The 23619-nt window shown below is 33.4% G+C and overlaps 2 protein-coding genes and 1 long non-coding RNA gene across 5 annotated transcripts; 2 read left to right on the top strand and 1 right to left on the bottom strand.

Moving 5' to 3' along the window:
* Positions 1-362: 362 nt before the first annotated feature.
* Positions 363-2465, top strand: LOC133797594 (uncharacterized). The gene is made up of 2 exons (XR_009875667.1): positions 363-952; positions 1447-2465. It is a non-coding gene; the product is annotated as an uncharacterized LOC133797594 (long non-coding RNA).
* A 5790-nt stretch (positions 2466-8255) lies between these two features.
* Positions 8256-15726, top strand: LOC133797593 (dual specificity protein phosphatase PHS1). 3 transcript variants are annotated; one of them, XM_062235544.1, is made up of 11 exons: positions 8256-8671; positions 8951-9028; positions 9253-9395; positions 10016-10220; positions 10400-10576; positions 10693-10853; positions 11456-12548; positions 13464-13610; positions 13942-14169; positions 14639-14796; positions 14926-15726. In XM_062235544.1, exons 1-11 carry the CDS (start codon positions 8621-8623, stop codon positions 15284-15286), a joined length of 2802 nt encoding a protein of 933 aa, XP_062091528.1. In that variant the 5' UTR covers positions 8256-8620; the 3' UTR covers positions 15287-15726. The 3 variants fall into 3 exon arrangements, with proteins under 3 accessions (XP_062091528.1, XP_062091529.1, XP_062091530.1); XM_062235545.1 differs by lacking the exon at positions 8256-8671 and adding an exon at positions 8723-8833; XM_062235546.1 differs by lacking the exons at positions 8256-8671; positions 8951-9028 and having other exon boundaries at positions 9258-9395; positions 10021-10220.
* A 745-nt stretch (positions 15727-16471) lies between these two features.
* On the bottom strand, positions 16472-22330 carry LOC133797592 (chaperone protein ClpC, chloroplastic-like). Its single transcript, XM_062235543.1, has 10 exons — positions 22174-22330; positions 20796-21374; positions 20486-20601; positions 20251-20373; positions 19984-20169; positions 19642-19857; positions 18730-18947; positions 18416-18491; positions 18238-18327; positions 16472-17926 (listed from the first exon to the last, which is right to left on the bottom strand). The coding sequence occupies exons 2-10, from the start codon at positions 21355-21357 to the stop codon at positions 16748-16750; spliced, it is 2766 nt and encodes a 921-aa protein (XP_062091527.1). The 5' UTR covers positions 21358-21374; positions 22174-22330; the 3' UTR covers positions 16472-16747.
* Between the last annotated feature and the right edge of the window lie 1289 nt (positions 22331-23619).

The following is a 23619-nucleotide window of genomic DNA, read 5'->3' as shown; positions in this document are numbered from 1 at the left end:
TAAAATCAAATGTCATAGTCAACCTTCTAATTTAAGAGGTAATTTACTAAGTTATTCTTCATTTCAATAATTATTATTAATATATTTATTGAGAACTAGTGTGATCAAAACCTCTTAAATTACTTAAATAATATAACAGTACAATATTTTACTTCTTTATATCCCCTTATTATTAAAAATCAAACTTCATTAGTCAACCTAACTATTTTGGAAGTAAGTAACCAAATTAATTTTCCATTTTCAATAATTACTAGCTACCTTATTTTGGTTTAGTGTGATTTATATTGGAAACTCTTAACTTCATTCTTATGAATAATATTTCACTAAATTAAGTGGCATTACCAATAGAAGCCAAATTTTTTTTTTCAATGTTACTAATTTGGGAGCTAAATAACCAAATTAGTTTTCTATTTCAATAATTTTTTTTAATATCGTGAATGTAATATGTTGTTATCCAGTACTTATTTAGATCTAAATTAATTTTTAATTTTCATAAATTATACATAAAGACTAATGTTACAAGGCACTATATGATGACTAACATCACTTGAAGTGTTATGTGATGATTGGTTAAATTTCATTACTTTGATATTTTAAATTATAAACATGAGACCTGATTTTAAATGGGAAATTTGCTATTATACGCTAAAAAATTAAACAAGTTAAAAAATTAAACCTAAAAAATAAACATAGGAAAATTATCCTACTTTTTCAATTTCTTTCCCAAATTACCCCTCACTTTTCAACTTCCCCCAATTTTATCTAACTCTCTTCTCTCTTCTCCTTCTCTAACTCCCTTCTCTCTCTCTCTCTCTCTCTCAGACCAAAAAAAAACCACCACGGCTTGCAGTCAGCCGGACCTCCACCCACCACGACCTCAGCCAGACCTCAGCCGGACCTCCCACACACTCAACCGACCTCCACATTCATTTTTCTCACCCAAAAGCAATGGGTAAGTGTTTTTTATGCAAAATATTGTTGCCTTTTGTTATATTTAGTGTAAGTTGTATGGATCTGCACATTGTTGGTTGTATTTTGTCCATTTTGCGTTCTGAAATGAAAGTAGACTATGCTCCGTTTTCTGCGTTTTTTTCTGGGTTTTTCGTTTTTTTGCGATTTTTGAACGATAAATTGCGATTTTGTGCCATTTCTACCAAAGTCAGAGGTTAGGGATGAAACTATGCGACATTTGAACGATGCCATTGCGATTTTGTGCGATGTTATGTGTGGCAAAAACTAAGTATTTTTGGGCGATTTGTGGGCGACTTTATCTGTGTGCGATGCCTGTGCGATATCATTGCGATTTTGTCTGTATTAATTTTGTCCAAAATTTCTTGCGATAGTTGTGCGATGTTTTTGCGATATTGAATGACATGTGTGCGATTTTAAATTTGTACGACTTTATTTGTACCTTTTTCTGATTTAAATTTTTTTTGTTTGTGACAGATTCAACTGTATTTGTGCCTATATTGTATGATGGTGTTTGGGCTGTCGAGGGTTTCAACTAGTATTCAATTCCCCAACAAGTAAGATGTTGATGTTTGACATTGACACTACTCTGGAAAAGTTGCGTGAAGTTTTGTATGAAGAGTTGGATGTGGATCCTTTGGTTTATGAACTGAAATTAGAAGTCTGTTACATGTACATGAAGTATGTTACATTTGGGCGATATTGTGCAATTATTTAGGGAAATAATGATAGTTTATGGCATTTGTGTTGTTTTGCGATATTGAGCGATATTAAGCAATATTGAGCGATATTGAGCTATTTGAGCGACAGTCAAGGTACTCATAGTTTTAGCGATCTTTGTGCGATGTTTGTGCGATTATATTGGATAGGTTTTGCGATTTTAATTTAAAAACCTTATACATTTTTTCTGCGATTCATTGCGATGTTTGTGCGATTCATAATTGTAGTTTTGCGAGTTCTTTTGCGAAATTTGTGCGATTAATAATAATTCCTATTTTTAAAAATGCAGATGGCTCCAGAGCTCGTTCTCCCATTGTCCGAGCATTTTCTAGGGCGTATCACCTACAGAGAGAACGGGTACTTCACTGCTATAAAGGATAAGTTCGAAGCCTTTAAGTTGACTGATAAGGTGAAGGAAAGTCCCTTCGAATCTTTTTAGAATGTCAGTGTTCTCCGGGGTGATTGTGCATCAACTGTTATTGAGGAAAAAGAAAATCAGTGAAGTTAAAAACAATGAAGTGTGGTTTAACGTGGGTAAAACGAAAGCCAGATTTGGGAGGTCTGAGTTCAGTTTGATCACAGGCCTAAAGATGAGTGGTGGCCCCTCGACAGCAGAATTGAATACATGTAACAGACTTCTAATTTGTACGATATTGAACGATATATGTGCGATTTTAAATTTGTACGACTTTATTTGTACTTTTTTCTAATTTAAAAGGCACATTTCATGTACATGTAACAAACTTCTAATTTCAGTTCATACACCAAAGGATCCACATCCAACTCTTCATACAAAACTTCACGCAACTTTTCCAGAGTAGTGTCAATGTCAAACATCAACGTCTTACTTTGTTGGGGAATTGAATACCCAGTTGAAACCCTCGACAGCCCAAACACCATCATACAATACATGCACAAATACAGTTAAATCTGTCACAAACAAAAAAAATTAAAATCAGAAAAAAGTACAAATAAAGTCGTACAAATTTAAAATCGCACATATATCGTTCAATATCGCAAAAACATCACACAAAGTTGCACAACTATCGCAAGAAATTTTGGACAAAATCAATACAGACAAAATCGCAATGATATCGCACAAGCATTGCACAAGTATCGCACGCAGATAAAGTCGCCCACAAATCGCCCTAAAATCGCCCAAAAATACTTAGTTTTGCCACACATATAACATCGCACAAAATCGCAATGACATCGTTCAAATGTCGCATAGTTTCATCCCTAACCTCTGACTTTGGTAGAAATCGCACAAAATCGCAATTTATCGTTCAAAAATCACAAAAAAATGAAAAACCCAGAAAAAAACACAGAAAACAGAGCATAGTCTACTTTCATTTCAGAACACAAAATGGACAAAATACAACAAACAATGTGCAAATCCATACAACTTACACTAAATATAACAAAAGCCAACAATATTTTGCATAAAAAAACACTTACCCATTGCTTTTGGGTGAGAAAAATGAATGTGGAGGTCGGTTGAGTGTGTGAGAGGTCTGGCTGAGGTCGTGGTGGGTGGAGGTCCGGCTGACTGCAAGCCGTGGTGGTTTTTTTGGTCTGAGAGAGAGAGAGAAGGGAGTTAGAGAAGGAGGAGAGAGAAGGGAGTTAGAGAAAATGGGGGAAGTTGAAAGTGAGGGGTAATTTGGGGAAGAAATTGAAAAAATAGAATAACTTTTCTATGTTTATTTTTTGGGTTTAATTTTTTATCTTGTTTAATTTTTTAGCATATAATAGCTAATTTCCCTTTTAATTCAACCATAGACTAATAATATTTTGTCGTTGAAAATATAATTAGTAACCAAAATACAACTTATTACTGTTTTATAGTTAACACACATTAGTTTGAGTAGTTTATTTATTTATTAAATATTTTACCAAAATCTGAAAACTTTCTTTCTAGCAGTTCACTGGGCTTTATAATAAAAAAGAATGTTATATGATAAAGTAGTTTGGATTTGAGTAAGGCACTAGGCCAACTCCAACCATAAACAATAAATTTGTGTTGAAAGAACACTAAAATATTGTAATTTTATCACTAAAATATTTTTCTATTCTAATCATAATACTAAAAAGGGTTTATACATTTTTGGACCCTGTGTTTTTTCCCATTACCTGTTTGGATCCTGTGTTTTGACAAATTACTTTTTGGACCATATGTTTTGTAAAATGGTTAAAATAGAACTCTAACCCCGATTTTGGTCAATGTTTTCTCAACTAAAATCACAAATAATTTACCAAACTAACAATTCAGAACAAAAATAAAATCATTCTGCTTAAAAACTGTATTGTTATATTCAATTTTTTCTTCATCAAAATTGAGTTTAGGGTTCTATTTTAACCATTTTACAAAACATAGGATCCAAAAAGTAATTTGTCAAAACACAGGGTCCAAACAGATAGGGCTGAGCATAAAATCTGAAAAACCGAAAAAACCGTATACATCGACCTTCTGAACACCGAAAAAACCGAAACCGATTAAACCGAACACCGAAAAAACCGCCAGCGGCACAAACCGCTACTGTTCGGTCGGTTTGAAAATTTTGTCCGGACCGACCGGCGGAACCGAAACCGACCGAACAATATAATATATAATAATATAATATTATATAATTATTAAATAAAAATAAAAAAAAATATGAAATTATGTTCTATATATTTATGTTTTAATAATGCACAAAAATGGATTCCAACAATCCAAAAATTTTAGTTTTTTAACTAAAACTTTCAACAAAAAAAAAAAAATATTAAATAAGAAATTCAGTTTGACCGCGGTCCAAAACAGTCGGTTTTTTCTTTTGACTGGTTTGGTCGGTCGGTTTTTGAATTGCACCAATCCGGACCGAAAACCGAATTCTGGATTTTATGTTATGAAAAAACTGCCCAAACCGACCGATGCTCACCCCTACAAACAGATAATGGGAAAAAAACACAGGGTCCAAAAAAGTATAAACCCTACTAAAAACTACACCAAAAATATACTATCCAATTATATATATTATATTTTTATTATTCTATTTAATATATATATTATATACTTAAAGTATTTTTTTAATAATATTATTATATTATATATGAGAACAATATTTGGGTTGGATTTATTTTTGGGCCTATTTAGCATTATATATGTTGTCTTACAGCCCGCCTGAGCTGTCCTAAAGCCAAAACCAACCGAACGGTAAAACAGATTTTTGATGTGAAATTAACATCATTTCACTTTCAACTGCAGTACAAAAATTAATGCATTTTGGTGATATGCTATAGTGTGACACTACGTTTGATAACACTTAAAAAAAAATAGTTTTTTATTTAATTAATTAAAAATTTGAAAATTAAATATAAAATGTATTTGTTAACTTTATTTGTATTTATTATTTTTTTAAATTTTAATTAAAATTTATTAAATTTTGAAAATAGAATTTTTTTCACTTTCAATTTTTTTTAAACAGTTTTCAATTTTTTCTTTTTTTCTTCTTCTCTTCTTCAAATCAACACCTTATATTGTTAAACAAAAAATAAAAATAAAAGTTATCAAAAGCGTTTATTATTTTTTGTTTTTAAAAACAAAAAACAAAAATAGTTACCAAACATATTTTTATTTTTTAAAAATAAAGAAACAAAAATAAAATAATATTTCTATTTTTGTGTTTAAAAAATTCAAAAACAAAAATTTTACCAAACGGACCCTATAGCAATGCCATTTTGCCATTTTGTTTATGTGTTTCTTTTTTAATTTTTATATTAATATTTTATAAATTTATATATATAATATTTGTGGTATAAATTTAGTTAGTTTATATTGTAATGCAATTAATATGTTTTTAATAATATATCATAATTAAATATTTATAATATTATTGTAAAGTAATTAATAATAATATTTTATTAAAATAATTAATTGGATATTAAAATTATTTTGATATAGTAAAACACTATAATAATAGAGAATATATTTGCTAGTGTAGCTTTTGTATTGGGGTTAGAATGGAAAAAAAAATGTTGGTTCAACACCAAAATGCATTTTATAGTTGTGGTTGTCCTAAGTCGCAATGGAAAAGTATATAATGAGTAACAAAAGTTGTCAAATCTACTTTAGCATAGTGAAATGGTAAAACAGTAGATATTGCTATGGGGCACCATATATTGTGTTGAATATCGAATATTGCGGCATATGATAACCAGTGCAATTAAATATTATGTTTTTTTTATTCTATTTTAAATTTAAATATATGTGATATAATATTAAAATGCATCAATCCTCATTTGCCGCATAATGTGATATTGGACACTAATAATATCATATTAAATTACAAAAAATAATAATAGGTAACTAAAGTGAGAATACTATTAATTAAAACATTTAATCAATTAGACTCAAGAAAACATTAGTTTACCATCAGTGTAGTGACATAGTGATGACCTACCAACTACCAAGTATATTCATTGGGTCATTTAGGAATTGATTCCCACCAACAATGAGGTTAAAGTTATTATCTTTTATGGGAATGTCATTCGTGACTACTTGTGCTTGGTGGACTCCGACATAATCCTTAAAAAAGTACGAGATATGTCATATTTTATTGGAATAACTTGATAAGTATTCATTTTTAGGATTAGTTAACTAAAATTAGCTATTAAATAAATTCAGTTAAATTTTACCCATTATTATTATGACATTTCTTATAGTACTCTTACTTATAAACATATAACTCACCTATATTTAAAGGGTATAATTGGTAGTATCAAATAAATATTGGGTATAAAATTAATTTTTTTAAAAAGTGCCTAAAAAAATTAATTGACATGTAAAACTGAACACTCCGTGTAATTTGCACTATTTAATTCCACCTATAATTTTAATAAATTCCTAAAAATACTACTAGGTTGGGGCGTGATGACACCACCAATCTTTTTTTTATTAAAAAAAATGAAAACATTAGATTAGTAAAAAGTATTGATTACACTTTTAATCTTGCAACCACCCCCACATGTTTTTATTTTTAACTAATGTAAAAATAGAAATTGTAAAATTCATTAAATAATAGATCGAAGCATCCAATTATTATTTCACGAAAATAGAATGCAAGTTATTTTTTCAATGATGGGTCAAAATTTGCACCCATTAAAAAGATTAGAATTAATGATAAATTTGAGCTCCGCAAAACATTTTGCCAATAAAATGATCATATAATAAATTATTTTGGACAAAACCCCACCTCTAATGTCGATTTTTTATTTTATTTAAACAACTACTATTAAAAAAAACGAGTAATGCTAGTTAAATGGCAAAAGTCTAATGGGGTGTAATTGTATGATAGATTTTGTTCATGAGGGTGTTTTTATGATTTTGAGAGAAAAGGAGGTCAGTGTAATTTTACCAAATAGAATAATTAACAATGATGTTATGATATAGTTGCTGTAATCTATTTAAGGTACAAATATGATTAAATTAAGTACAAGTTTAACATTTTTAAGAATGTAAGCATGGATATTCTATGAAATGCAGTATTTAACTGAAAATATAAACATTTTTTTCGGTAAAGATGTGGCATGCTATCCTTCTACCATTCTAATTTTCTAATTTGTTGTTATTTTTTATTTTATATTATTCTAACTTTTAATATTTATTAATAATTTATATATAATCAATAATTTTAATTATTTTTAATAATGGTTAATGTTATCAATAATTAATATTATCTTCTATATATGTTAAACGTATATTAGTTACTTGATTTCATATATGATCAAATATTCTAACTTTTAACATTGATTAACAATTTATATTTAACTAATAATTTTAATTATTTCTAATAATGGTCAATACTAGGAATAATTAACATTATCTTTTATATGTTGTCACCTTTAGTTACCTAATTTCATATTCTCACTAATTTATGGTAGTTTTTAAGTTCATTACTCATTTTCTTACTTTTACATGTTTCTAAACGACTTATTGAGAGCTTGAAAGTTCTCACTAATTCGTTTTCTCTTATTTTGCAATCTAAAAGGAGTAGATTAAAGTAATCAATATTAATAGCTAGAGGTACACAATCTCTATCATTCTTTTATTCATATAAAAATCATATTCAGTTTATTAGTGTACATTACTTTTTTAGTTTCAGTAATATGTACTCAAATTTCAAATTTATTTTACTTCACTCTTATTATCTATTATTCAATTCTATATATTATATAGTATTATAGGCTTGTGTTGTTCATATGTACATGTAATAAATAATTACCACAGACACAAAGAGATCAATTTTATTTGTTTGAAGAAAAGTATTTTAAAAAAATTAGAAATCGGATTCATAATTTACCAAAGAAATTATTAAAAAGAAAAAAGATTAAAAGTACGTCGTTGAGATCATAGCTCAATTTTCAACCCCGATAAATAGAACCGTTAAAGAATCAATCTCAATAAGAATTAACTACAACGTAAACACAATTTATAATATCAATTCATGAGATCTCGTACCAATAAACAAATAATCTTATTATATAATCTAATATATATTTATATAATCCGCTTCAAGTCGACCCTACTTGATTGAATACAAAAAAAGAGCAGAGCATTCAATTAGAGCAGCAATCTCCATTACCAATCCTTCAGAGCTTTTCTGAAACAAAACTCAGTGACCCACTTCATTATACAAGTTGCAGGAGCTTAAGCTTAGCATAAAGTATTCCTAGTACAAGTGAAGAATTCAGAACTCAGCAGAAAACACACCCAAAAAGGCGCCTACTCTCTCTATATTCAGTTCCTTAAAAAAAGTAAACTACTTTAGTTTCGCCAAATTTCGTGTCTTTGGTCGACCAGTTTGTTGGCTTTCTCTCTCTTCCCCCACTTCTCTTTCTTTTTCTTTTTCTTTTTTTTTCCTCAAAAGAAACTGAACCTCCGAAAATTTACATTATGGAAAATGAGCACAAGGAAGTCTCGGCAGCAATCATCAACCCCATTCAGGTCCAGCTATACCTAACATGTTCCTCACTTTTTCTTTACCTTTTTCCCTCTACTTTTTTGTTTTCAAAAATAAATTTTTTGTACTGGGTTTCTTTCATTCTTTCAATCAACATCATAATAAATGAGTGTCTCTCTGGCTTAATTTAGATGGAAGTACATATGGTGATCTTTTGGGATCTGGGGTTTCCATTGCTTTGCATCATTGGGTTTATTCTTTTTTTCTTTCCTAAGTCACTGAGTTTGATCTATTATTGGTCCTTTTTTATGACGAAATTGCAGGATAAAGAGGAAGCCAAGGAAGTGGGCATTGGATCCGACGAGCCTGAAGCTCCTTCTCCCCTAACTGTTACTTCCCGGGTCAGTTACTAGTACATACCATTTTCATTTTGTACAGTGACATAGATTGGTAGATATATCATTTCTAAATATAGAGTTAAGAATGGGGTGTGAAAGAGAAAGAAACTAAAAGGGTATTGTTTTGATGAAGAAGGGTGTTTGGAAATGCCGGTGTTGTAGGAGTAGATATTGAGAAAGAATTAAAAATTGAAATTTATTGAGTTGGGTTTGTGACGAAAATGCAGGTTTTGTATATGTTGGGTGACATTGCAGCAGGACCAGCGTATAGGTTCACCCAATGGCTGGAACTGGTTCGTAAACGCAGCCACCAAAACCGCTCCTCAGGCTTCCCCAACCGCCCTCTGAGGCTCGATGATATGCCTTCTTGGTTAGTTTTGTCTCCTGTTCTTTTGTGTATTTTTTCTTCTTCTGCCATCAACAACTGTTTGTTTGTAGTTGTATTAAATTTGGATTGTATGTCTTGTGAATACTTGGAATGTGTGAGGTATTGCGCTATGTAATAATGAGGTAAGTTTGCAAGCTTCTGGTTTTCTCCTTTTTTTCTGCTTCCCGCCATACCAACAATCTCATGATAATTTCACCCAAACCTTAACCAAGGAATATCATTTATTATGGATCGTAGCCAAGAAGACAGTCACAAAATAAATTTTGCATTTAATGATGTAGTCATTTCTAGAGACTACAGTACTTCAGAACCAATGTAGAATTGAAATAACATTTTTCTTTCATGTGTGACATTCAGTACTTTCCCGTCTGTCATCTCTCTCTCTCTCTCTTTCTCTCTCTTATATATATATAGTGGAAATATTGGATGGAACGATTCTACTTTATATATCCATATTTAACCTCCCTTCGAATATTATACATGAAGTGTAGCCTTTTGTTTCTATAGTCAGATTTTCTTTTTTAAATGTTAAATAATAATGCTTTTTTTTTTTTTTTTTGTGTGTGTGTGTGTTTTATAAATACCAAATGATCATTATTCAGTGCAGGAGAATCAATTCATGATTCAAAGGGTCCTGTTCTCTCTGATCAAACTACAGAAATCAGTCTGTGGGAAAGACTTGGTAAAGCTGCAATGATGGATATTGAATCAAGCTCTTTTTCTTGGGATAGACTTTCTTCGCTTCATCACACTGAACACAGTAGCAGTACTGACCAATCTGAGGATGAAATGAATAAAGCCCTCGAGGTCTGCATTCTATTTTATCTACATAGCTTTGAAATGGATTGTTTCTTCAGTTAGAAGTAGAACACACACATGTACCCCACAATAGAAGAAATTAAAAACACACATTTATTTATTTGTGGTAAGACTTCAGAGTAGAAAAGCTGCTGTCTCATTTTCTCTTCAGTTGTGTGCATATATAGGTTACTGTGAATTCTGGTGGAGTTGTCTTCTTTGCCCTTTTCAGCCAGCATGGAGATGATAATTCTTCTGCTAACGAAGCAGCAGCTGTTATAAAGTTCTCATCATCAAGGATGGCTTCACAATCTGAACGTCTTGGATATGAGTTGGCAAAGTGGCTCGGAGTTCGAGCTCCTCAGGTTTTACCTTGTAGCTGTTTATATTTGCTATTTCTTTAGAGTAACCTTGATTGAAGTGATTATGTATGTTCTTTGAGCTAGAATGTTTTCTTAGTTTTAGTGTTGGAATATTTCAGGCCAGGGTCATTCACAATTCTGCCCCTGAGTGGCTCCAGATTAAAGAAGCTGCAGAAATGGCAAGAAACGCTGCAAGCTTAGAAGGAGATGAAGTTGGTGAAATGACTTGCTCAGAATTATTGGAAGCTCTTGAACTTAGCAGATGCCTTTTCTTGATGAGGTGCACTGTAATTCTTATTTTTGTATTATGTAAACAGTACTGCAACTGTGTGGTGTAAATAAATTACTTAATATAGCATTTGGTGTCTGTTATTCTGGGGAAGAGTTAAGTGATTGACATACCAATTCTTTGTCACTTAATGATTGTCCGAATATAGGGATCTATGACTGGGTGATTCCATGCATCATAACATTAGAAGTGTTGGGTTGTCTGATGAAATTTTGAGGCATTTGATTTGACCATACTAAGCAACTGTGACATTTTTTGCTCAAATAAGTAATCTCCTTCATTGGCATTTTGCACTTCTACTCTATCAAACTGAACTATACTTATCCAGTAACAGGAGCTTCTGGTCTCTCACATAAATTCAACTATTTCTTGATTGCATTTTCTGCATGTTAAGAGAAGATTGTGGTGATTGTTGTGCCTTGGCAAACTGACAGTATTACGTAGCTTATCTACATTTGTTTTTTGGGTTTCTTTCCACGCTGCATTGCATTGAGAATGTAGAATAGTCATTTATTCTTGGCGCTTGGTACCAAAAATAGAATGTTTGTTAACTTTGTTATGATGTTACTAAGGCATTTCCTTCTCTTATGCAGCTATGTCCATGGATCACCTTTACTAGAAAGTTCCAACGCATTTGAAATGAAAGAAAATGCAGAGAAAACAGCAGCTGCCCTTGGTAGGGTCTTCATGTTAGACCTGATCATCAGGAATGAAGATAGGCTCCCCTGCCGTCAGCTTAGATGGCGTGGAAATAATGCAAATTTGTTATTGGCTGATAAAATGGCTTCAGCATATATGGATGCATTGGATGAAGCCTTGGATTCTGTAATCAAGCGATACAGACCAAGAGCACTAAGAGCTCTTCAAAAAGATAGAAGGGCAACTTCAGTAGATAGCAGAATGAAATCTCACAATTCAGGATTGGTGTCGCAGACCTCTGATCTTTCTGATATCACCGAATCACCTAGATCTAGTGACATGTGCTTAAAAAGTCAACTATTAGATGAATCAACATTTTCTGATTTCCGAATTGTGGCTATTGACTCTGGTGTTCCTCGTCGACCTCCAGCGGGGAAACGTTCAAATGATCAGGCAACTTATCCTAAGTTGGTTGAATTACTACTCAATAGTTCTGAGTACTCATCCAATCTGTTATTTGACATAACAGGGGGAAAATTAGGATATTCTTCTGTTCAAGACAATGACACAAATGATTTGAAGTTTGAAATGGGTACAGTTGTTCAAGAATTTCGGAATGGATTCCGCGGTGCTCTTAGAGATATGCAAGGATTCCATATTTTCCTACTCACACTTCACCAAAAACTCGAAAGCTTGTTGCGAGTATTTTGGAATATCATAAGTAAAATTTCCTCAGGGGAATCTGACAAAGAGGATTTGGCAGTTCCTGAGTCACACTTACAAGTTGCTGGAAATGCTCATTGCCCTTCTCCGCCAAGTAAGGAGCCAAGTAAGGAGCGGTGTATTCATGATAACCATCTAGATTTTAGTGATTCAGAGCAGAGAAGTGCTCCAAGATCATCCTCTTCAGGAAATAAAGAAAGCTCAGACTCGAGTTCTCCAGTTTCTCGTGATGGTTTTCATGGAAAATTTTGTAAAGGTAGTGTTGAGTCCCATCGGCATCTGCGTTTGACAGCAAAGCTCCGAGATTTCCAGAAATTTGCAAAGGTAGGTAAAATTCTCAAAGTTGATAACAACTATGCTTTGAGGAATAAAATATGTTAATTTTTTCATTTATTTTATGTTTAAGTGGAAGCATTGTGGACCGATGTAGTGGAATTAATGCAACTATTCCTTGTTAGTTCATTTTATGGACAACAATAATGCCAAATAACTTAAGACAGATTTATGAGTTGGATTGACCATCATATGAATTGAATTATAAATGGTGTTGTTTACTTGAGATTGTGATTAGTTACATTTCTTTTTTCTTTTTTAACTAAAAGACTTGGTAAATGCTCTTTGGTAATGCCAATGTTGGGGAAAATTGAAAAGAATGCTACTAATATAGTATTTCTTGGTTTTGAGTGGAGTTTCTTTCATCTTCAAAATGCTGTACTTTATGATGATGGTATGTAGCATCTGTTTGCTTGTTATTGTAGAGAAATAGCATGCTTAAGTTGCAAGTACAGAACAATTGAATTTGAACAAAGGTGGTGGGAAGTAGAATATTCAATTAGGAGTTTCTTTTTCCTATGTTTCCATTGAATATTTTAAAATCTACTGCTACATTAAATCCATAACAACATCCAATAATTATGAAATGATGGGCAGTTGATTAGATGTTCAATTCTTATGCTACGTTTAGGCCTATGATTTCTGAAAAAAATCTAGAAGTCTATTTAGTTTTATTCCAAATTGTTATTAAGTTCAATCTGGTTTTAGAGATAATTCCTGTAACCTCTTTTTTTCTTTTCTGAATTTATTTATTGGTTTCATTTCCTATTTCCTAGGATTAGATTTTGTTATTGTATTTTCTTTATAAATAGGCATGTAACCTATAATTTGAATATCTAATACCAAAGGAAAATATTCTCATATTTAATGTCCAATTTATTTCCCTATTGTTTGAATATTGCTCAGGTTGATGCTGAATCAAGTAAAGAATTAGAGCAATGGAATGAAATGCTAAAGAATGATGCAGTCAAGCTCTGCCAAGAGAACAGTTTTAATACTGGATTTTTCGAGGGTAGCGATAATAATTGTGCCATCGATGCTTACGAACTGAAGGTAATTTTTATGTTGGTATTATACTCAGAATTGTTATACTTTTAGCTTTCATTCTTATTTTTGTCGAGGAGATGCGATATGGGACACATAATGGATAAATGTCTTAAAGCCTGATGATAATATTGATTGATATTTAGTTTGTTTAGTCTTTTGTCTGGGAGAAACCAAACTGTGATGATATCTATTATTTTCCTTGTTTTGGTCTCTAGGAGAAACCCAACCTTTTTTTAGTAAAAAATAGGCATGTTGGGGAGAGGAGTTAATATTACCAGGAACAATTTTCTCCTTTACATCTTGCTTATCTCAAAACAATTTTTGGTATGAATTACAGGTGAGACTAGAGCATATTCTTGAGAGAATTTCATTGATATCAGAGGCTGCAAATACTGAGAGGCCATCTTCAATCACAAATAGCCTGTTCATTGGTGGGGCCCTGGCTGGAAGATCTGTATTCACACTGCAGCATTTAGGAATCACTCATATATTGTGTCTGTGCTCCAATGAAATCGGACAGTCAGATTCTCAATTCCCTGAACTATTCAAGTACAAGAATTTTTCGGTTAGTTTCATATTTGGTAGACTGTTTTTTCCTTTTCCCTTTGAGTGATTTTTCGATAAAACCTGAAATTAGTCTAGTTATTGTGCAGAAACTTATTCACATCCCCTTAGGATATACTTCAATTTGTAAACTTTTTATCAACAGTTTTTTAACATCATTAAAACAATATATTTTATATCTGTGTATATGTAATATATATTTCATAAAGGAAGGAAATGGTCATACAGCTTATTTTTATTTTCAAATATTGGATTTTCCTAGAGCCTATGCTAAGTTTGTTTAAGTCATTTTTTGATCAGGTATTATTTAAGGTGTAGGAGTGGTATTGTTAATTTTAGTTATTGTTTGTAATTTATTTGATCAATATTGTTTTAATTTCAGAAATTAATTTTTACACTGTTGATGATTTGGTACATACATTGCTGGTTTGTTGGGTATAACAATACAACCACCTTCTTCCTTTCGACAGATAAACGACAGCGAAGATGAAAACATCAGTAGTATCTTTGATGAAGCTTCAGATTTTATTGATCATGTTGAGCAAACAGGTGGGAAGGTTTTAGTTCATTGTTTTGAGGGAAGAAGTAGAAGTGCCACGGTCGTGCTTGCGTACCTAATGCTCAGGAAGTAAGTGAAAAATACATTTGACTTGTTAGAAATATATAAATACGTTATGCATATGCATGTGTAAATATATATAATATTCTATGATATCAAACCTGGGACCTTTAATCATTCTGACCCTTCTTCTTGCAGAAATTTTACTCTGCTAGAAGCATGGAACACACTTAAACGTGTTCATCGTCGAGCCCAGCCCAACGATGGATTTGCAAAGCACCTACTAAACCTGGATAAGAAACTGCATGGAAATGTTTCCATGGAATGGCAACAGCGAAAACCGATGATGAAAGTATGCCCCATCTGTGGGAAGAATGCCGGTCTGAGCAGCAGCTCACTTAAGCTTCATTTGCAGAAATCTCACAAGAAGCTATCGTCAGGCAGTGTTGACAGTGCCATGACAATGGAAATTCAAAAGGCCTTGATGGCACTCCAGATTAGCCGAGGCGGGAGTGTCAGCCCTACTCAGAGGGTATCTTGTTCGGATATGGATGATTAGAAATCATCCTTGTGTTCGCCTTCTACAGATTTGATCAAAAGCTTTTACGAAACAAAAACAAAGGAGAAATTTGATATGAAGAATCCAAAAGAGAAAAAGAGGTAAATAATATGCAAGGTGATGTCACAACAGGTCTCTGTCTCTATTTACTTGCACATAATCAATTGGGTAAAACTATATGATTGGAGGGGCACTAACCATATAACCAACTTTTTTTTAAGGCAGTTCAGTGTTTATTTCATTCATGTAAATAATGAGGGATATTAGATCAGTGCTGTAATCAAGAAGCTTTGGCTCATTATCTGTAATGGGGTTTGGCACTTGAAAAGAAATGTAATCAATATAAACCATATTTAAATGGCATTCCCCAAAGAATGTATCATCACAAATTTTGGGGATATAATTGGATTGGAATGCATACACATCTGGATTTCTCTTTTCATAGGCATTCCTTGCTGGGACTTTTCTATTATTTGATTTTTTTTGACATAAAGGTTGTAAGCGCAAAAGAAGGATTAGTAACAACAAATCCCAAAATATCTTAACTAAGTATATTCGTTATCTGTGGCCTAAAAGGTTATTATTACATTATCTGTACAGTTGGCTGCTGATATAAAGTGTTCAGGCAAATGTGTGAAATTTTACTATTTTAGGTGAACTCAGATTAACTAAAAGGGTCCAAAGACATTTATTTGAGAAAGCAAAACTTGGGAAGTCTAAGCCATACGTTTGATTATCTCACATCTAGAATAAATTACTCATTCAAATCAGTTACCACTGGTTGTTGATAAGATCTGAAACATGTTGTCACCACTTGCACTTGGATCGGTAAAGCAATATTCTTTTGAAAAATACATGCACCATGAATGAGTGAATATTCAATGAATATCCCCACCATTATTTTTTCCTTAATATCTGGCAAATATCGTATCCATTTCTAGATACTTTTCAAGACATCAACTTCAACATTTTAAGATACTAAAAACTAATTTTACATATTTAATATAGACATGATTGGAGGACCCATTTGTTAGCTTCAAATACTTCGTGTTTGCCTTTGGAGTCATGTCCCTTCATATTTTCCAAACTTTTGATATTAGAAGTAGATCGTTTCCATTCAAGGGAAGAATATTTTCATCATTTAGTTCAAAAATTCTATACACGACCATCCAAAATAAAAACTAATAAAATCTAATATTACAATTTTATTATTGCACCCAGTGTGCAAAGGCTCTAAACATTACTGACGTCCAAACTATCATCTGCAACAGAACTGTGCATATTATAATGTGTAACAGATACAGCCTTTTGAAACAGCCAATAACTTGAAATAATCTGGCTTTCAATTCCACTACCAAAATACACCTTTGAAGGGGAGAAAAAAAAACTAGTTCTATAGAAGAGTTCCAACTAACTGAGAAAAACAAATAAAAGATTAACGCAAGAGGCCAAGTTGATGTTCTACACAGGGATTGCCTCCGGAAGCAATTCAGGTGAGCCACTGCTGCCATTCAGAACAGTGACATTACCATCAGCGTCAACATCCACAATAACCGAGTCACCCTCCTTGATTTCCCTAGCAAGCATCTTCTCAGCCATGCTGTCCTCCAAAAGTCTCATAATGGCTCTTCTTAAAGGCCTAGCACCGTAGCTCGGGTTGTAACCTTCATCAACCACTCTATCTCTAAACCTTTCTGTCACTTGAAGTTCTATTTCTTTGGTCTTAAGCCTTTCGAACACCTCCTTCAACATTATATCTGCTATCTCCTTAACCTCCAGCTTGGTGAGCTGTCGGAAGACGATCATTTCGTCCAACCTATTCAAGAACTCAGGCCTGAAATATTGCTTGAGTTCCTCTGTCACCAAGCTCTTAATTCGGTTGTAACTGCTATCCTTTTCATCATAGTCAAGGTCAAATCCAATCTTGCGGCCTCCTTTCTCAATTACACTGCTTCCAACATTTGATGTCATTATCAAAAGTGTATTCTTGAAGTCTACGGTTCTTCCCTTGCTATCTGTCAACCTTCCATCTTCAAGAATTTGAAGCATCATGTTGAAGACATCAGGATGAGCCTTTTCAATCTCATCAAAAAGCACAACAGTATAAGGGCGGCGTCTAACTGCCTCAGTCAGCTGACCGCCCTCAGTGTAACCAACATAACCAGGAGGAGAACCAATAAGCTTGGAAACAGTATGTCTTTCCATGAATTCACTCATATCAAGCCGGATCATGGACTCTTCTGAACCGAAGTAGTAAGCAGCCAATGATTTTGCAAGCTCAGACTTTCCAACACCAGTAGGACCAGAAAAGATGAAGCTAGCAATTGGACGATTGGGGTTTTTCAGTCCAACACGGGCTCGGCGAATAGCACGGCTGATAGCTTTAACTGCCTCATCCTGCCCAATGACCCGCTTGTGAAGTGTCTCTTCCATCTTAAGAAGGCGGTCAGACTCATCAGTTGACACCTTATCAACTGGAATACCAGTCCAAGAAGAGACAATATGTTGAATATCCACTTCAGTCACAACAGGACCCACATCTCCAGCCTCAGTCTCTGCCTTGCTCATTTCTTTGCCCTTGTCAACAAGAGCTGAAATCTGTGCCTTCAAGTCCATTTCTCGGTCACGCAATTCTCCAGCCTGTTTGAAATATTAAGCATTGTCAGCCTAAAAAACAAATGAGAGCATGATGGTTCTTGTAAAAGAAAAAAACAAATGTCCAAGAACCATATACAATATTTTGACAGGATCTGAAACCTAGAACTTGATTTCTCTTTTAAAAAACTTCAATGGCGGCAACATGCCAAGGAAGGTTCTTTAATATTTCTTTTGTAGTCTTTCAGCATAAAACTATTGAAAATTTTAAATAGATACATTACAAAAAAATATAGGATGCATGGTTCTCTTATTTCCATCATGAAAATCATAATATGAAAAAACAAAAGATTTACCTTTTCAAATTCTTGGCTACGAACAGATTCATTCTTCTCCTTGGTGATCTGCCTCAGTTCTTTCTCAAGCTCACGTGCTTCCTCAGGTAGCTGTAAATGACCCGACACAAATCATCAAATGTGGAATAACTTGAAAGTCTCCCATAAATTCAAACAAGGGGAGTAGGCGTATAATTACCTGTGCATGACGAAGTCTAACTCGAGAACCAGCTTCATCAATCAAGTCAATTGCTTTATCCGGCAGAAAACGGTCACTGAAGCACATAGTTAAAGCATCAGGAAAACCCTCCAACAATAACAAGCATAAAATCACCAATTTTTTTCACGAAGTTGACTAAACAAACAAATGCAAATAAGGAAGCAAGAGTAATTTAAGAATATCCATCAATTATCAATTGATACTTAAAAGAAAAGCTCCATGGATGCATTGCACATAACAAATAATGGGGAAGGAATCCAATTCCAATCTGACCATATTTGCCAATTCTGTACCTGATGTATTGATATGACAGTTGTGCAGCAGATACAAGCGCCTCATCAGTATAGCGAAGCTTGTGATGGATCTCATAACGTTCGCGAAGCCCTTTCAAAATTAGAATAGTTTCATCAACAGTTGGTTCAGGCACTTTGACTGGTTGAAATCGTCTTTCCAAGGCTGGGTCCTTCTCAATGTGCTTTCTGTATTCATCCAGTGTTGTGGCTCCAATACACTGCACCATTAGAAATGAAACTAAGACCTCCACTACACCTTCAGAATCCAAGTTGTAGTAAGGAAATGAATAAAGAAGTATAAAACAATCACGTCCAACCATGTTTTTCACGTACTTTTAAACATATATGTTAAGAGTAATGATATGGGCACCCAAACATTACACACAGTGACGTAGGACTGATTTTTAAAATGAGTGTATATTTTGGGTGCACATATCATTACTCATATTTATATACATTTTGTACTTCAACTTCAATATTAGTAAGACAGAACATAGATAACTGAAATATGGACAAGTGTGTGTGTGTTTGTGTGCGCGCCTGAGTGTGTTTATACTTAACGCCCATTGATCCGACAATCTTTGGGAGGCAGAAAATTCAAGCAAATTGCTAGGCAGACCTCCATGAGGAATTGAAGCCAAACCTCATAGGAGAAAATCAGGACGTCACCACTCAACCTAACCCTCGTGAGTGGGAAGGATATAATATTGAAATGTGGTACACTACAATCTCAATCCTCATTCCTCAGGAACTGAGGTCTCAAAACAGAAAACTGTAAGATTAAAAACCAATCACAAAAAGTTGCATAATCTAGCTACACCTGAAAACTACTCAAACTTGATTTCTTAAGTCATTCATAAAAGAAAAATAAGAAAGCTAGAGGGCTTTCGACCTCCATGGTGATGAAATTACCTGTAGTTCACCTCTTGCAAGCGCTGGTTTCAAAATGTTGGCAGCATCAATTGCTCCTTCTGCTGCTCCAGCTCCAATTAAAGTGTGAACCTCATCAATGAACAGTATTATCTCATCACTTTGTTTGATTTCCTCCATAAGTTTCTTCAATCTTTCCTCAAACTCCCCACGGTACTTGGTGCCAGCAACGAGAAGACCCATATCCAGTGTTATAACCTAATAGACAAATAAACAACTCATTGTATTATTATTCACGAAATTATACAAAGATTTATATTGAGCATTGAAACAACAGGAAACCTCCAACATGACATAATGCATAAATATATATATTAATAGCACCTTCTTCCCCTCTATTGTTTCAGGTACATCGCCACTTGCAATTCGTTGGGCAAGCCCCTCAGCAATTGCAGTTTTCCCGACACCAGGCTCACCAATAAGGCATGGATTGTTCTTGGTTCGCCTGCCCAAAATTTGAACAACCCTTTCAATTTGCTGCTGCCTTCCTACAACCGGATCCAACTTACCCTGTAAAGGAAAGAAATATAATGCAGATAAGAATTCATGACACCAAAAGGCAGCAATTTTGTATCAAGCCTTCAAAATTACCTCTTCGGCGAGCTTTGTTAAATTGGTTCCGTATTCTTCCAATGTTGGCATCTTACTACCACTGTTGCCTCCTCCAACGCCAGCTCCAACAGCTTCTGTGCTTTCACCCACCATACGAATAACCTGCCCACCACGAGGAAAGCCTTAGCTTAAAATCTCCACGAATAATAATAATAAAAAAAATAATAATAATAAATCACTTTGACAACAAAGTAAAACCGATTCCTATGCTTGCCTGCGTGCGAATGTTACTGGGGTCGGCACCCAAATTTTCAAGAACACGAGCAGCAACACCCTCACCCTCACGAAGTAGGCCCAAAAGCAAGTGCTCAGACCCAATATAATTATGGCCTGAAGGATTTAATAAGAGTGGGCTTTTCAATCATCATAACAACAGCACAAATGTAGCAACAAGTCTAATTAATTAATGACTCAACATTTTCACAAAAGCATAACAGTAACACCAGTAACAGAAAACTAAACATTCATCACCAGTTCCAATGAACTATTTTAGTGGAATATCAGAGGAGAGAAAAGGTACAAACCAAGTTGTCGGGCTTCCTCCAATGAGAGCTCTAAAACACGCTTTGCACGAGGAGTGAATGGAATCTCAACAGCAACAAAACCGCTGCCTCTTCCAATAATCTTTTCAACCTCAACACGAGCGTCTTTAAGATTAATACCCATTGATTTAAGGACCTTAGCAGCTATTCCAGTTCCTTCACCAATAAGACCCAAAAGAATCTGCTCTGTGCCAACAAAATTGTGACCAAGTCGCCTTGCTTCCTCTTGGGCAAGCATAATTACTTTAATTGCTTTCTCTGTAAAGCGCTCAAACATGGCTTTGGGGACACATCTGGTAGCCTTCCGTTGCCTGGAAGATAATGTAATTGCCACTCTAGAATGGAAATCCTGCCCAGGCCTTGTCACAGTATCTAAAGCATTAAGGCTTCTAAGTCCTGAGAAACCTCTCATGCTCAATCCAGGTGCTTGTATACAACTCATCATCTTCACTGTCCTTTTTGACTTGCCAGACCTTTTAGACTGGCCCTGCTTTAACCCGGCCACTAAACCAGGAACATTAGTGTACTGAACCAGCGCAGCCATGATTTCCACCTAACACACTGCATATAGATAAGGAACAACGTTAGCAACTTTGAATTCACACAAAAGAAAAACATTACTATTACACCGTTAACCTAGCACCAACATTTTACAAAACAAAATCATGGTTATTCATTCATACAACTACACAGGTATACTTATTCTTGCTTAGCTATTTTAAAAGATTGAACATTAGTAGGTTGCCTAAATAAAGTAAACGGGGCATGAGAGGTCGTTTACATTTGAACAAATTTAATGTAACAGTCAGGCAAAAGTTAATCTACATATTTTCTGCCAACATAAACTAGATCCCCTACTCTAAAATACAGCTACTTCAGGCCTACTTTAGCACAATTTTTAGGTAAACAACTTACAAGCAATTATAAACGTGACAAGCATGTAACTAAAAGTAATAACCTCTGAAACTAAATTTAGTAAAATAATGGAAGCTTAAAACGATATCCCACCATACAACGGAGCTAAAAACTAAATAATCAATAGTATCTACAATACCCAAAAATGCAAAAACAAAAACTTGGTGCATAGCTTAGAAGAAAAATTAGTTGGACGGATAATGCTCCTATTTGATAAACCGAAAAGAAAAATAATACAGCTACAGCCACCAGAAGAAGAGCTTTTGTACCCAAAACTGAACCAAAATGAAACAATAATCATCAATGAAGGGAAAAGAAATCAAAAAACCAAAATTTGAACCTACAGCATACCAAAAAAAAAATGACGGACAAACCCATTCAAAAACCCTAATTCACCGATAGAAATATATGAATATAAATGGAGCAAAAGAAATCCCTAACTCACCCCGAAACTCCTCGATTGAACTTCAAGAGAGAGAAAGGGTCTTCCTTTGTAGAGAGAGAGGAAAGGGAGAGAGCCTATTACACAATGGTCGGCTCCCAACAGTGGGAATAGTATAGAAATAGCCGATAAAAGGAACTATTTGGCCTTCTCTTTCTCTTATATATATATATATGTCTCTCTCCTCGGTTATTATCTTTATGAAAATGTTTTCTGAAAATTAAAATGGTGTCTTTTTTCTAAAAACTATTATTAAAATTTGTAAAATTATTTTTAAATAAACTTAAAAAAAAGCTTACATTTCTATGTGGATCGAAAAAATATTAAGGGACCTATGAATTAATTTTACATGTTCTTAGGTTAAACCAATGACTAGCCATTAATGAAAAAAATTAATAAAAAATAGACTCATTAAATATATAATTTTATTTTTGCTTTAGGGAGAATGAATATTAATTTGGGTTTTTTTTTTATAAATATGATTCTTTTAAAAAAAATAGAAAAATATGTAGTAATAAAGAAATCTTTTAAAAACGTGAAAACAGAATAAAAAATTAATAAATGTGGAAATAATTAAATTGGCATATAAATAGAATCTTTAGCTTTTGAATTTCAAGCACCCAAACAAATTGGGAAACCAAAATCACAATCCACGATTTGTCTCCCCTCTATGATTTTGACGATCTAAAAAGCCAAAAACTTCCATTTTTTCCGAAGTAGTGATGCTCTAGCCAAGATCCTCCATTTTTTCTGGTGTAATATTTTGCTTAGTCTAAACTATGAGTTATATTGTTTGAATTAGTCTTTGTTATGAGTCTAAACTATGAGTTATATTGTTTGAATTTTATACATGTCGATCTACATTAGCTTAATTTCACATTTATGTTGTTTCTTGTTTATACTATCGGCACTTCTCAAGTATATATTATTTCAATTTTTTCTCTTTTGCTCTATTTTGGCACCAAGTGATGTTTATCTTTTTTAGCTTAAGGAAATAACTTTGTACTTTAGTTGATCAAATATACTTTGCTCTAATTGATTTTGGGAAAAATAAATTTGATAGCGTAAAAAATTACTTGGTTCTTTGTTTTTTTTTTTTTAGCTTAACGAAGTAACTTAATACTTACATTGTTATTAGATATAATATGCTTAGCATTAATGGATTTTGTCAAAAAAAAATTTGATAGTGAAAAAAGTAGTTTGCAACTTGGTTATTTGTTTTTTTTTAGCTTAACAAAGTAACCCAATACATGCATTTTAGTTGATTAAATATGCTCAGCATTTGATTTTAGCAAAAAGAAACTTTGTAGTAAAAAAAGTAACTTGAAACTTAATTATTTTTCTTTTATAGCTTAATGAACTGACTTAGTAATTGCATTGTTAGATGATCAAGTATGTTGAGCCCTAAATTGATTTTGGCAAAAAAAACCTGGAAGTGAAAAAAGTAAC

This window comes from Humulus lupulus, chromosome 8, assembly GCF_963169125.1.
Source record: "Humulus lupulus chromosome 8, drHumLupu1.1, whole genome shotgun sequence".
Lineage (NCBI taxonomy): Eukaryota > Viridiplantae > Streptophyta > Magnoliopsida > Rosales > Cannabaceae > Humulus > Humulus lupulus.
This window is presented reverse-complemented; position numbering and strand designations above follow the sequence as displayed.